This window comes from Acipenser ruthenus, chromosome 47 (assembly GCF_902713425.1).
Source record: "Acipenser ruthenus chromosome 47, fAciRut3.2 maternal haplotype, whole genome shotgun sequence".
NCBI lineage: Eukaryota > Metazoa > Chordata > Actinopteri > Acipenseriformes > Acipenseridae > Acipenser > Acipenser ruthenus.
In genome coordinates, this window is record NC_081235.1 from 3481096 (window position 1) to 3497329 (window position 16234).

At 40.1% G+C, this 16234-nt stretch overlaps 2 protein-coding genes and 1 long non-coding RNA gene across 3 annotated transcripts in view; 2 read left to right on the forward strand and 1 right to left on the reverse strand.

Moving 5' to 3' along the window:
- The window catches only part of LOC117966402 (WD repeat-containing protein 18-like), a 38498-nt gene extending 34066 nt beyond the window's left edge, over positions 1-4432 (forward strand). Inside the window, exons 9-10 of the mRNA XM_034912402.2 lie at positions 580-648; positions 2294-4432. Coding sequence (XP_034768293.2) covers positions 580-648; positions 2294-2422 — 198 coding nt within the window. The 3' untranslated portion in view covers positions 2423-4432. The remainder of the gene's footprint in view (positions 1-579; positions 649-2293) is intronic.
- LOC131721037 (uncharacterized) lies at positions 53-15808 on the reverse strand. The gene is made up of 3 exons (XR_009319827.1): positions 15713-15808; positions 7974-8141; positions 53-106 (listed from the first exon to the last, which is right to left on the reverse strand). It is a non-coding gene; the product is annotated as an uncharacterized LOC131721037 (long non-coding RNA).
- LOC117401264 (glutamate receptor ionotropic, NMDA 3B) overlaps positions 15628-16234 on the forward strand; it is a 46121-nt gene continuing 45514 nt past the window's right edge. The window contains exon 1 of the mRNA XM_059013990.1: positions 15628-16116. Within this exon, the coding sequence (XP_058869973.1) occupies positions 15676-16116 (441 nt within the window). The 5' untranslated portion in view covers positions 15628-15675. The remainder of the gene's footprint in view (positions 16117-16234) is intronic.

Consider the following 16234-nt stretch of genomic DNA (forward strand, 5'->3'; position numbering starts at 1 on the left):
CCAGGGTAATTTAGGAGAACATGCCCCTCACCAGGGCAATCCCACATGTAATCGGGTAGACAATCGTAGCCAGGTAGTGCAGGTTTAGGGAACTGAACCTATAGGGCTGAAAACAGGGCAAAGTTAACCTGGTTTAAAAAGGACATTTTTACTGGAATGGTTTGTAAGCCTGATAAGTAAAGATCTAAGCAGAAACAACAACAGAGAAATACGGAAAGTAAAATGATTTTAACCGGTAAGAAATGAAACACTAGGAAAATGCAGATGATGGTATGATGCTCTATCAGCTTTATAAATGTATCGACTAAACTACCAAACGGTGCAGGGACTTTGTTGTGTGTTTTGAGTGCGGATCAGTTCTTCTCTCATTCCTATTAACAGATGGGTGAATTGAATCAAACTATTTATCCAGCAGGATTCTGAAGCTGGGAGCTGTGAGGTGGTGTGAAAGCATGTCTGCTGCTATGTGCTGTATGTGTCGTCCAGACCCTCCTACACTAGCACGAGAAGAGCATCTCAGAGTAAATAAACTCCATGGAAGAATTGAGTGACTACATGCCTTTGCTTTCTCTTCCTCAGGGCACTGAAGACTCATACTTGGAGAAGGCCGGCAGGTTGCATGCGTTGATGTGTGCAGCCACAGACAAGGTAAGCAGTCGTAAGCACTCGTAAAAGAAGTCATTTGGGGTTTGACTTTATGTTTCTGTCGCACAGTTTACCAAATGTCTATAGAACTGCTTAACAGTTGGGATAAAACTGGATTGGGACATCCTTTAAAAAAAAAAAAAAAAAAGATAGAATGTGAGGAGAATACTGTTCATTTCTCTCCCTGCTTCCCTCACTTCTTCCTCTTCCCTCTCTCCCTTCTCTCTTTCCTTGCCTCTCTTCCCTCGCCTCTCTTTTCTCCTTTTCTGCTTACCCCCTCTTTCTCTCCCTCTCACCCTCTCTCCCTCCCTCTCTCCCTCCCTCTCACCTGCCTTTGGACTCCGGAGTGCTGGTGGGTGATTGTCAGGATGAGGCTGATAAGGCCCAGGCAGGGTCACGCTGGGCTAATTACATGGCATGTGATAGCTTTGCTTTAGGATACACAGATGCAGCAAATGTTAAATGGTGTTAAGTGGATTAGCATGGGTCTGTAAATACAGCTGGTATCAAACAATCTCTGCTGAATCTGTATTTAAATAAAGAAAACGGGATAACATTTTTAAATATGTATACAGACAGTAAGTATTATTGACTTTGACTGCCTGCTCAGAATGTTTTTGGGAAAGGTAATTTAAACTGCTGTATAACACTGTGTTGCACCCTGTCCCATCAAAGCACTTTCCAAAACACAGGAGACACTGTACGCTGAAGTTTGGTTTATTCCAGCCTTCAGGTACTGAAGTAAACCTTTAATATTAAGACCGTGCCACTATTATGGATTATGACCACAATTTGCAGTCCCAGCCAAACCAAAGCACTGTTCAATTAACCTATTAATACATCCACACGAAAGCTGTGTGCGACTGACTCGCACATACAGTTTTCGGTAGTTGAAATGCAGGCAGGTTGTCATTGTAATGTTCCTATGAGGATTACTATAGTCAATTATATCCAAATATGAGTGATAAAAGAGAATTAAAAAGCACTGCAAGGGAAAACACTTCTGTGGTTTTAAACATCATGGTGCAAAAACAGCTCTGAGTAAATACCGTCTCCCCTCAGCAGTACATCCAAATACAATTCCAGAATGTTAAATACCGTCTCCCCTCAGCAGTACATCCAAATACAATTCCAGAATGTTAAATATTGGACTATTTGTTCGAGCATGGAAACGAATACGCTGCAGCAGTGTATAGAGAGTTAGTCTGGAAAGCACACACACAGCTCCCTAGACTCTGTCCACAGACGCTCAACAGTATGTGTGTAACACAGACTGGTCATTTGGCTGGGTTTGTGTTGTTTTAATTCAATAAATAACATATATAACAAATGCTAAACTAACCATGTTTTATACATGGTTTTATTGATCTATTCACCCAATTTTAATGAAACTGAGACTTTTTTTATTTTATTCGATTAATCACCCTGCTGCCTTATTTAGAGCCACAAGAAAATTATATTCCTGCACATTTTGACATTTTTCACCGTGTCTGGGATCATTTTTCATTTTAAAGCATGCCTCATGGGCTTTCCCAGAAACACATTACTGTACGTGTGTCATCGATGCGAGAGGTTGAGTAACCCGTTAGCCTTCGTGAGCTGGCCCTGTTGTAGCCATGCTGATGCCTTTGTCCTTACTGCCCTGCAGAGTGTGTTCGGAAACGGGGAGAATACCAAGGTGCGAGTGGCGGAGCTGGAGGACGAGGTGAAGAAGCTAAAGAAGATCAACAAGGACCTTTACGAGTTCTCAACACAAATCCTGACCAAGCAACACTGAGCCAGGGTCACGCCCAGGGGTACATGAAACGGCTGGTTTCATAGACTCCAATTAGCTCTTATCGTAGACTAGTCTGTGTCTGTGAAACCAGCCAGTCATGTGGTCTCTTAGGCTGTGTAAAAATCTATTTGTAACGGATGCTGTCAACCAGGAGGTGGTGTGTAAAGTCAACGAAGGAGACTCATTGGGCTTGATTCTCAAAGATATTTACTGTCAAAGAAATCGGAGACAACTTACGGGCTACTTCCAGGCCCCTAAAAGAAATATCTGGATTGTTTATTTCCGGTTTGGTAATTTTATTGAGGGCTTTTTTCCTAATGACAGTTTGGAGTGAATCGCTATCAGAATCTAGTGCATTGTGTCTAATGGTGCCAGCAGCTTTTCATATAGGCTTCTGATACACACATACAGCTGTGACCAAAAGTTTTGCATCATCGTGAATGTTCGGATTGAAACTAAATAAAAATTGTGTGTGTATATGCCATGGCCCATTGCACCCGTGGTTAAGTCAACGCCAATATACTGGGATGCCATTTAGTGTTGACTTATCTGAGGTGTCGAGTTAACCACGGGTGCACACGAGCCATGGCATTAACATGCAGATAAGTAACAGAACTCACATGTTTATAGTATTATAGTATGTCCTTATGAAAACGGTAGAACTGCAGTGAATGAATCGGTTACAGTATACAGTACTGTACAAACTCGGTACAACTCGTATAGCTCAATTGAAATAAGAATTTGTAAAATAACTACAGCGTTATTTTTACGAAAACAATCCAACCGCAAACTGGGCACAAACTGTTGACTATACTTTTAGTTATTGGCTGGTACTGTCTGATTTGACAGCTTAAGTAGCAAAAGTTAATTCTGTATAATGTACATTTGTTAACTTGGTGAACAAAAATAATAACAAACACAAAAATCAAGCATTGTCGATTGTTTCGCATGCAAAAACCCACGCTTTGAAAGTTCTGCTGACAAGCTTGTTGTCCCAAATAACCTGAGCTTTAAAACCAATTGAATGAGAACTCATTTTTCACTTCACTCAGTGTGAACTGACACTGTAACCAGCTGCACTTGGTAGCTGAGAATGAATGAATGAATGAACGATCCGTTTCCAGTCCAGTGAAACAAGAGTGTCAGGTAGAGTTCAGTAACGTAATGAGACAGTGTCGAGTTGTCCACTAGTCTTTTTAATAGTTTTTATCCCTTCGGTACCGGTAATAAGTGTCGAGTTACAAGTAAAGCGTGGTGTCGAATTCAGAAATTAAGAGGCAGGATGCATATGTTTTATATCATGTAATGAAAAAAACTACAAAAGTCTACCGGAAGCCATAATAGTACAGTATTTCATGTTAGATTTCAAAATGTTACATTTTTAAATTGTCAGTTTTTTTTTTTTTTTTAAGTATATGAAAAACTTCAAAGTGGTATGTAATTCAGTATGTTAACATAACGTTATTCAGCACGTTTCATTCGACTTAAGAAAGCAAAATCTGTTGATTCTATAGGAGATGCAAAACCTTTGGCCATAGCTGTACACTGTAATAGCAGTTGTATCGGGCACATTTTCCACAGTTTTGGTGGAGGCCTCCTAAAGACCTTTCCCCAACAGCAGTGTGAAGCATCTCTGGAACCTCCTGTACTAACTCTGGGGTAGAGATCCATTCAGCAAACTGCTTCAAACAGAACAGAGACACATTCAGCAAACTGCTTCAAACAGAACAGAGATCCATTCAGCAAACTGCTTCAAACAGAACAGAGATCCATTCAACAAACTGCTTCAAACAGAAGTCTGAGATCTGCACAGATTACTGATCTTGAACGCAGCCCCTGATTTCTGTTAGTCAGTTTGGGAATGAGGGTTTTCTGAGTGTGGAATGGGAGGGGGGAGCTGCTGAAAGGTTACAATTCCAGGATTTTTTTTTCTGTATCGATTTATGATTTTTGGCATGCAGGTTATTTTTGAGGTCTTTAAGTGTAATAAAAGTTATTTAGTATAAAATACTTTTTGTTTTGCTTTGTGTCCGTCTATACCGCACATGTTCTGATGCACATTAATATTTCCTGTATACTCCATGCACACACAGTGCCATCCAAAAATTTATCAGTTCTCCTCATCACACTACAGCGACCCCTGCTGGCCAGGCGCCCGGTGAGCTCAAAATCAGACACCTGCAGGGCTGGCCTTCGTCCTCCAGAGGGGGCGGTAGCTCGTTGACATCCGCTCTCAAGTTCCTTGGTGTAAAAGTGGAAGCTGGCTTGGTCGTGAGATCGGAGGACGTTCACGGAACCTTTAGTTCCCTTGAGCTGTTTGGGGAATTGCTGGTGTGAGAGGAAAACAATCATAAGAATTGGAGATTCTAAATTGGGGAGAAAATCGGGGGAACAATAATTGGGAACACTAAACTGAAATACATAAATAAAGTTTATAAATACTTTCCTGTTAACCCAACGCTACTACTGTATATTGAACATGCTGGCAGAAGCGAGTGTCATTGATTTTCTAGGAAAAGAAGAGAACGCAAAGTTTGTCCAATTGCTTTATGTGCAATTGTGACACAGTGTTAGCGCAGAGTTCCTAAATTCTGCACTGGGCTCTCCTAAAGCTACAGAAACCAGCCCTCTCTGTTGGTCGTGTCAGTGATGGAGATTGCAGCAGAGGCAGGGTTCGGCTCATGAAGCTTCGTACACAATCCTCCCACTCTCCAGATGCTGATTATCCATTCACTGCTTTGTAAAACAGCATCCTGAGGGAAGCTTCTTCTTGGTGTTGTTTTTTCACCATCATTGATCAGTGTTACAGCTCTTGAAGTTTATGCATGCCCTGCAGTGCTTCCTCTGTTGGGCTAATAGACATTTTTCACACATCTTCTGTTTTCAGTAACAATGCATTGAGGGTTTGTTAGCTGAATAGAGCTTATAGTAACCCATACGGGACAAAATCCTCAGTTGGTCAGGGACTAGCATAAGTGAATTATTTGATGTGGCTTCTGTAGAGACATTATATTTCTATTTTCAAACAAGTGAAGCACCAAAATATTCTCTGCACAATAAAACAGTACTGTACAGCCAACTGGGTCGTCCCATCACACCTCTCCCAAAACATACTGGATTTAACACTTTACCATCTCTGATTTACACCACACTTGGTGCTATGGGGTGTTTGGATTTACGTTTTCAGCCTGATTGGGTCAAGGGGTCAAAGGTTATAAAGGGGTGAAAATGTGGCTAAGGGCCCCCCAACCTTTAATCAATCTTTTACTCAAAAACTATTTGAGCTAGAGACTTTTTCACCTATGACCTTTGGGGGAAAAACCCCCAATAATAAAAATCTGAACAAAAATCTCTGCTTCACATATCCAAAGTTACGGGAAGGTAATATCCTCCTGCTTGCTGTGAGAAGAAAATCCTCCCCACCGGAATACTACATATCTGGAACAAAAGTCCCACCAGTAAATTACACTTTAGAAATATTGGATTTAAAACCCTCAACTTGTAGAAGCTGAAGTGAGACTTGAACACTGCACAGCATGTTCTCAAGGGGTACCCAGCATTTCTCTACTCAAGGCCAGTTTATGGTGGCAAGATTGATTAAATTGTGCTGGTTTTTGTATGGCCAGCACTAGAAGTTGAAATTGTCCCCACCCTTTCAACGGATTCGTTCCTGTCTTTGTCCTGTGAAATGACCCAGGAAGTGCATGTGTGACCATGCCTTATTCTCAGGAAATCAGAGATGCCATGTTTTAAAATACAGATTTGCTATGGCAGAATTGTTTTCAAAACTGAACACCTATGTAACAGGTACGGTTTATGTAAATATTTTGCTCACTACAATCACTCAACGTCTACACAGATACACCCCTTAAGCCTCCTAATGCATTAAAAAAACAGAATCTCCTGAGACGGCTCAGATGAATCCAAGGCTGAGGAAGAAGACGCGGCTTCTTATAGAAGAGGAAGTTTTGTTTCTTGTATCTATGCAGATACAATTTGGATTGGAATGATTGAACACCTCTGAAGAATTTGGGTGACTTGTCACGGAATGGCCCAACTGGAAAAGTCTACAGTAGGTAGAACCGATCTCTGATGATGTTTAATATGAACAGCAGATAATTAAGCAGTTTGCATGCCTTCATAGAGATGTGTCACAGGGCGATACAGACAGGCAGACACCGCTGTTGAAGCTGATCTGCAGTCTCGTTTTAAAGCAAGACTATTAATCGTGTGTCAGGACGCGACGCCCCACTGCGTTTCACTGTTTGAAAATAGAATAGCCCCTTGACACCTGTATCGCATATTACAGGGATGCCTGGAAGATGACAGATATTAGAATCACCCTTATTTGATATTGGAAAAATGACTTCCATTATTTCTACTTTACAACATGCACTAAAACCTGTCAATTGGAAAACAATATATGCAATATATGCATTGTATATTTGGGAAGCCCCAAACAAAGAGGAACTACCAGTTATCTTAACATTGTATTGTCCTTTTTTAGATGTATTTTGTATGTCACTTACTGTTGGGTCATCACATCCTGAAGTTTAAAGCACCTCTGAGGGCTCAACAGAGCTCTGAGAATCATGTCTGAATCCATCTGGTACACCAGACTGTGATCATGAGCCTGTCTCCCTGCAACACCCGGGAGGACCACAGAGTTACGAACGCCGTGGGAATGGAGGTTGTTCATAAGTCTGAAAATCAGTTTTCAATGGTTTTAATAAATGTGCACACCTGCTATCTACAGCCTTAATCTGGAGAATAACACTAAATGCGTTTGTGCAGCTTATTTATTTATTTATTTTGTTTAAAACTCAAATGTTCCTAATAAAATGTCCTACTCTTGCTTTGAAATCTGCCTCACCTCTGTCTGGATACGTTTGTTGGTATAACAAGTTTGCATTTCCGTTCTTACCATTTCAACAGGTTAACGTTGCCCTTTTTAAACTGGATTCTGGTTGCATTGTAGGCATGGTTGAGTGATTGCTCACTTCCAGCTAAAAGTGGGGTGTTGACCGGTCAGATTCTACATTTGGTGTTTGTAACTCTGAGGGTCTACTGGACCAGAAATTAGACGTGTTTCTGGTAGCTCTATTGAGGCCACAGTGGTGCTTTAAACTTCTGAGTTTTAAGTTATTTACAGAATAAGATAACCTTTGTTCTCTTAAGTTGCTTCAAAAGTCATTCTGAGTGGTTCTGGGTTTTGTTGCTACATTATCGAGTTTTTATCATTTCTCTCTAAATTGCCTTTACCACCTGGCTTTGAGCTTGTCTAGAGAATCTTAAGTGCCGGGTCTCAACAGCCTTCCATTCAAACCACTTTGCCAGCCTGTATCTGTCTATATACATATAGAGTAGGTGGGGCTGGCGGAGTTGAAAGGTCACATTGTCAGAAGATTTGTTCAATGTGGGTATTCATCAAGTTCAGGTAAAACCAGAAAAATAACTCATGTAGGAGAAACAGAACCCAGTACTCATAAAGACTGCAACGTCTATAAAATAGTAAGGGAAATGTAAAGAAATGAAAATTGATACTACTTACCCTTAAAGGTTCTGAAACATAGGCGGCCATTTTAACGGAGACATAGTCAGAGAAGTAATGTTCCACATGCAAACCCATGCTGCTTTCTGTGTTGGTTTCAAATCTGTTCCCCTCTCTTAGCTGTACTGAGGTTGGGCTCCTTTGTGACCGGCAAATGAAGAAAAAAACCTGTGTTAATACATCAAAAAAAATATTTTAAGAATTCTCAGTAAGGATCAAAGGTTTGAAATGTGCTATGTCGTCAAATGACATTAAAGGGAAAAAAATGTACTGACCCGACAAAATGGTTAGGCATCTAGGGATCAGGGCTAATCTTGCCTGGACAGAATTATTTTAAGCCTGACAAAATTGGCTAATTAACTATTAAACATACTTACGCATGGTATGCATTTGCTGACTGAACAGGATCAAGTGAGCCTGACTAATATCATGTGCTGTTTTAGCAATGTATATATCATTATTAGTAGTTTTTTCTGGCTTTAAAATGATTCTAGCTAACAAAATAACCCTCTAAATCCTACCTGTTTTGCACACTTCTATTAGCTAGTCTCAAACATGCACTTTTGATGTCATAGCAAACATGTATTTTCATTTTAAAACTGGTGATCTGGTTCTACATTAGGTTGAAGAACAGCCTTGGTTTCTGTCCCTCGCTCTCAGGAAATGTGTCACACCTGCACTTCCTAGGTCATTTCACCTCAGCAGTGACTGGGTCAAAGCAGGCTATTGGCTGAAAGCAATCCGGTCAATAGCAGCTGGTTGGTTAATTTCACCATCCAGGCGACTAAGGACATACAAGCCACCATGTAAAGAGAGGTAGGTTCGAATTGACTTGGCTTGGTTACTGTTAGTAGCTAGCTGCCACCGATTAAGGCTGACATGAATGTGGAAGCTATCTCCTTAATCTAGAGAATTAGACCAGAGAGATCTGCCTGTCCTATCTAAGTATATACCTTCTTTGTTTCCTGTGAGTCAAATCTCGATCTGTCCTCCATAAGATATTTTAATGAGCCAGAAAATGTGAAGAGCGTGCCAGTCTCTAGGATGATTTCATCATGTGTGGACTGCGTGACTGTTGGTTTCAATTGGTTAGGTACCACGTACAGTACATCAGTCGAGTGAATGGGAATTCAGGTAACATTGAAACCAAAACAATCCAGTTACAACAATTCCAATATTTTTTATTTCATAAAATGTGGTCTCAGATCCCCTGTATTTAATTAGCTGGCTCTCAGATCCCCTGTATTTAATTAGCTGGCTCTCAGATCCCCTGTATTTAATTAGCTGGCTCTCAGATCCCCTGTATTAATTAGCTGGCTCTCAGATCCCTAAAATGAATGATGTATGTGTTTCTGTTTCTCTGTTGAAGGAGCAAAACAACAAGGATTTTAGTAGAATTGAACAAGTTTCCTTTTACTGATGCCAATAATCAAAAGTTACACACATAGTGCGTAAACATTAGTAATGTAGCTCTAGTGATCAATGACCTAATCCTCTGGAAGAAGGGGATGGTCAGTCGTCAGGACAGGACTCAGGTATGCTTCTTGAATGCATCTCCAAGTGTCTGCTGTCTCTACACCCCTTTGCATGTAAACCTGAGTTGATGGTTTATCTCTGTGTATCAGCAACATTTTCATCAGACTACTCTTACTTGCACCAGGTCAGGTCAGTGCTGTTCATTTTCACAGGTAATCAATAATGATGTCCCTGATAGCAGCACACACTGCCCACATAGCAGCAGCACAGCAGCACACACTGCCCACATAGCAGCAGCACAGCAGCATCTCATCACAGTGTTGTACTTCTATCCGTTTCATTAACACTTTCCTTACAGTAACACACTGATGATGCAATCGACCTCAGTAACCACAAGCAATGAAAAGTTACCATGAGAACTTTTGAAAACGTTCCTAATAAAATGTGTTTTACGAACTCTTCCAGCACTGGAATGATAGTCTGCCATGATCTGTGTTTCTAATTCGTTGTTTTCTATGAACACTTCATTATACAAATGTAAAAGTTATAAAAGGTTTGATGACGTACTACATTTTCCATTTAAAAAAAAAATCAATACAAGTTAACTATTTATTGATGTATTGGTGATATGAAGCGGGGGAATGTCTGAAATGACCAAATACTTAATGATGTAATATTTCAACGTCACCATGGTAATTTGCATTTGACTAAACCTTTGCTTTGCTTCACACTTCGTATTTCCCCCTTTGTTTTTGCTACGGTATATCACAGTACACTTTAGTAAGGGATCTGGGAGGACTGGTGCAATACTCGAATATGCTGATAAAAAGAGTAATTCTCATGCAATGCAGAACTCTTGAGAATCGCAAAATTCAAAGACTACAGAAAAAAAACGTAACAGGACATTTTTAAACTCTACCAGTAGAGCACATGTACATCAAACAGATAAATTCGCTGTTCTCTTTAATAATGCGCTTGTTTCTTTCCGCTGCTACACACCTGGCGAGACCGGAATGTTAAACACTTTTACGTGTCTTTTACGGTTCACTGGGACGTGACCCCTGAACGTAGGAGGAATTTTTAAACATAGTTAACATTTCAAAGCTAGTGTGTGGTGCTTGTGTTATTAATCTACCGTAGACCCTTTATATCAACACCGTACTGATAAACTGCTAAAAACAGATATCCCACAACACACCAGGTATCCTCCAAGTCCGTGGCAGAACGGAAACATTGGAGGTTACGATTAGAAATGAAGAATAGACGCAGGGCTGGTCTATTACTATAGTTATTAATATTATTAGAAATCAGCATCAGCGATTCTGCCCATGTAACTATCACGAACACACACGAGCCTATGGTTTTGTGGTCGTTATTAGCAGCTTAGAAGCGTGTTGTGTTTACAATGCTATAGTGCTGCGAGGCCGCTGTCCAGGGTCCTGAATACGGATCGGACTGTAAGCTGTAATTGTATTCAGAGCTGTCATTGATAAGACATCTCTTTGTGTAGGCCTATTGTACAATAAAGTAATGTGCATTAAATATACAGAGGCTAATCCTTTAAAGTCTCAATGTTAAGGAAGTGACTTTGGGCATTTAAGTGTAACAGAAAGCGATCTGCGAGTTTAGGTTCAAACCTGCACAGTTCAATTTGGTGTTTTTAATTTAATCCTTATTCGGATTTCAACCACAACTTGAAGGCCTAGCCACGATAGCCACAGTATTTAAAAAGATCAAATAGTTGTTGCAGTAATTTATATATATATATATATATATATATATATATATATATATATATATATATATATATATATATATATATATATATATATATATATATATGATTAAAGACAGCTCGCCATACATCGTATTCACAAACATAAAACGGCACATCATTGAGCAGAGACAGCAGACACTTGCTACCAGCGTGTATATGTGGCTCCGTCGGCAGATCTGAAGTAACTCCTCAACCAGAAGACATCACTGGCTGCGGGTCGTTGCCACTACACGCGCTTTTTTCTCGAGTTATTTTGTATCCATCCATAATTCATGCTAGCGATGTTTATCCTCGGTATCAGTGTGAAATAAGCTTATCAAAAACAGAAACAGAAAAGTGAGGGAGGGGAGATTGTCATTGTATTACTGCAATATCTGATTTTCAAAATCCGCAACCCTCGTGGCAGTGATGGGTTATTTGCAACTCTCAATATCTAAGAGCGAGAATGAGACGGAATGCGTTGATAAATCGATAGAACTGTCTTTAAAAAACTCCCAAAGGACAATGGGATAGAAGGTCACTGAAGGTAGACGTTTACCAGCAAAAAAAGGGAGGGAGGGGCGAGGAGGAAGGTTGTACTTACAATAGATTCGTACAAGGATTTTTATCAACGAAGTGCGTGATAAAAAGTAGTACGGCTAGAAAAGTGAAGTCGATTTTCTTGATAACATTGGGTGTATGCTAGGAACTCAAAATGTATTTACAAACGTACAACAAAAAGAACTCACACGCTACATGCAAATTCATTGTAAATCGACATTGCATAGCCTATGGAGGATCTTCCCCTACCGGTTCAAATACCAAAACATCAGGTCAAAGTTGTAAACCACAAACATACCGCAATACTGTATATTAAAAAAAAAAACGAAAACGAAAAACTAAAAATTAAAATGTCAGCCTTGTGGAGTCATTTGAACTATTACAACTTTTCAATATTTTAATAGGTATACTTAGGGTTGCCAACTGTCCGGTTTTAAGGGAATATTTTGTAGTGTCCGGCAGAACCACTGACCGGACAAAAGTCTGGTTCTTGCGAATGTTTCTTACTCACTGTTCGTTGACGTTTGGGTATTTCCCTTCTTACTGCACTACTAGCCAGTCAGATCCCCCTAAGTCATTGTTTCTCTGTCAACATTCCTCTCTCAACGCTCCACTGTGCAAACATGTTTTTTTTTTTTTTTTTTTTTTTGGTCTATTAAGTTTGAGAACTACAGTAAAATATATTCTGCTTTATTGCATTTCACTCCTTCCGGTTGATTTTTTTGTCCAGAGTATTTGTTGGTGTTTAATGTTATAAATATGTCGTCTTTTTTCACACTTTACTGGTTGCAAATCACCGTAATCATCTCTAGCAGCCAGTGTGCTTGCGTGCGTGCGTGCGTGCGTGCGTGCGTGTGTGTGTGGTGGCGGTGTTGGTGATGATCTGGTTGGTAGGGGAGACCGAGTACAGTAACACGGGACGTTTGTAACACGTTGAATTTCTCCAATCAGAAGCAATTCAGGTGTTTGGCTGCGGGAGAGGAGCTGCCTGTGCCAAAGCCCTGAGATGTTATCTATAGTAGAGTACATCTCTCCCAAATCTTCTTTTTGTGCTCTATGCCTGCGTTCCCCAGTTTATGGATCCCGGCTTTTAGCATCCTCATCGCTGGTCTCGGTACTTATAAATGACACAAGTGATTCTCTTGTTTTGTTGTTTCTTGTTGGAACATGAGGTTTAGTAACGCTCCCTGGTTTGGGGTCAGTTGTAACACGTGTTACAATTGACAGCATACGATATTAGCTAAACTATATTTGGGCACATGAAGCTTGCACTGATGGAAACACAATGTACAAAAATCACAGTTGTGACTCAGTGACATATTCTTGCTTGAAAAGGCCTATCATTCTAGGGATGTAAAAGTTTTAAAAGTAGGACAACAACAAAAAAAGCTTTGTGAACATTTTAAGTAAAAACAAACGTATTTGCTTCATGTGAAAACTGATCTTATTCGATAAACATTCAATTCTTAAGTTAAATGAAATGTGTTGTTGTTTATTTAATTACTCCTCACAGAATGTTGCATCTGACCCCACCCCCCGCAATGGCCATGGGGTCAATTAAAACATCGGACACCTTACATTTCAAGCGCTCGTGCTGTATGTATATCAGCTCTTAAAACAGGATCGCTATAGGGATTGGTAGAGGACATGTGCAAGTTGTTTGTATCAAAGTCTGGTCAGACTAGCTCAAACCATCTGTGTGTAATAGAGAGAAAGGTACAAACTCTCCCCCTGCTGAACGCATTGTTTCGCATTATTTGTTGGTACACTCTTATCCCTGCACTTTAAACACAACGTTTAATAATAGACATGTACATAAATATTAACACATTTAAGTATGTGTGTACTTTACACTGTAGTGCTCATTTAAAAAAAAAAAACTTTGTGTGAGCATAAGATTAATGTTTAATTCTTGAACTTTCGATTTTTCAGCGTGGGCGTTCAATAAAGACTCTTATAATCTTTCGGCTGCTTGGGGCTCGTTATAAACATAAGCAGTGATAGATGAAGCCATTAGGGTTTTTTAATTTTATTTATTCATTCATTTTTTAGGTTTAAAACGGAAGCTTGAATTCATGACCCGAGATTTGCAAAGGCTATTCGTCGATAGTCCCGGACAAGCATGAATGAGCATTCAGATAAAAAATACTAATTCTTAATTTGCGCATATAATACAATGACAAGAATATACTCATGCAGGATTAGCTTGCAATACCTGTACATACACGGTCAAAATATTCAGAATTCTACTGCGTGAATGCAAGTGGCGTATTCATAACAGTAATAATAATAATAATAATAATAATAATAATAATAATAATAATACATTTTAATGTATCGTACAAATATCGTTTAAGAGGTTTTATATTCCAGCACCTTGTTGACCATTTATACTGTAGAGAGATTTTGAGGCACTGTATAATATAGAACCTGTCGGTGTATACTGTCACACACACACACACACACACACACACACACACACACACACACACACACACCGTGGCTCGTGAGGACGCCTGTCTTAATTGAATGATTACGCAAACAAACCCATGAAAGTATTTCCAAGTGTAAGTGTTTCATGCGTGTAAGTCAGACAGCTGCGCAATTGGGTTGCTAGCTAATATACACAGCGCATTTAAAAGACCTGAGTAGTAACGCCTGTATTTCAAGCACACACAGCAACGGACTATAGGATTCGCTTGTCACTTTGAAGAAAGGTGCATCTTTATATAAAAAAAAAACAAAAAAAACCTCGGAACTTGTTTTAAGATAGTCAGTGCTGGCGTTCAGTTAGACATGGTGGGATACATGATTATAATACTGTTTTATGGTTTTAAAGAAATCACAGTATTGCAAAGTCCATTTACAGTACGCGTGTGTATACAGTCAATGTATTGAGGAATAGATATAAAGGCAGGCAACAAATCATACGATGCAATTAGGCTCTACAAGACAAAACCATTCATGAATACATACTTGAACAAGACAACACCTTAAGCACAGCTGCAGCCTGCATTACTATGACAGAAAAGTTTTGGCATCCTCGGGGCTGCACGGGGTCAGCAGAGTGAACCCTTTGGCATGCGGCTCTTTTGCACGAATAACTGATGCAGCAGAAATGGCCCAATTCAGTCAATGTTACATATTTTATTTTCAGCCAAACATGCTTTGTGTATCACTTAAATAAATAACTGTCAGTGCAGCATAAGGCTGAATAGGGATAGATAATGGAATGACTTCTAGATACAAAAGGGTAATCTACTGGAAATCAATTTGAATCTTGTGATGCTCTATAAGGATACGGGTCGATTTATTGTTTAGCCTAATTTGGATAATCCTTATCCAACAAGTATTGGGGCACCCTGCTACACGCTTATAATAACATGATATCATTTTGGAATGAAATGCTATAGCATGGTTTACAATATTATTAGGGGCGTAGTATTTATTACACAAAATCACTGTATAATTTGACGGCTTACAATATTTACAGTAGATTCACAGACATTACAAAATAGTCTTTTCAATGTTTGTGTATGTTTCTGTACAGATTCGAGTATTATATAGTATTTCTTTATGTGCGTTGTGCATGGTAAACATTGCTCTGAAATACATAACTGCTATTAATAATAATTTATGGGATGTTACTGCTGGTTCGATAACAGGTGCTGGTACCGTTTCATCTCTTCCAAATATTCCCTCACTACTGCCTCTACCGGTGGCCGAAACAGAATGACACCCAAAGCAGCATCACCGTCTTTCTGAATGTGTGCTTCCATCAATGCTACCACTGACTCCCACTCACTCCAAATACGCGGCTCCATCTGGGGATAACCAACACTCACTCCACCAGCATCACAACCAGGAATAACTTTCTCAAGCGAACTACCAGACTGGACAGGCAACAACATGGATGGATTTGTTTCCAAGATCTTTGCATACTTACACTTGATGCACATCTGTATCAACTCCAGTCACTCCCACCCTCAGCCCTGTCATATCCTGGCTCAAATCGGGCACACGGTGCGCCTGGGTGCGCTTATGCCCACCCGTCAGCCAGCAAGGGTCCAGGGATCCCTGAACCGCGCCCTCAGCAGCCTCTCTCAAACTCGAGGCAACAATCTCCTGCCTTACAACCTGAGCCTGGAGCTGGTGTACGGGGAGCCGCTGGACGGAGACCCCGAGTCCCTGTTCAGGTGTGTCTGTCAGGCGATCGCGGTGCGGGGGGTCTCCGCAGTGTTGGCCTTCCCCCAGACTCCCGAGGAGCTCATTCAAATGGAATTTCTGTCTTCGTTTCTTGAAATCCCGTTTATAAGTATCCTGGAGCACGGGGAGCCACTGGACACCGGGGTAAGTCGAATATCATAACAGCAGCTCCCTTCTTGTGTTGTGCTATGATATCGTCTCTTGTTTTAAAAAGTTGGTTTAAAAAGTTGAGTGTATTTAGTTTTTTAAGTGCGCTGTTGGG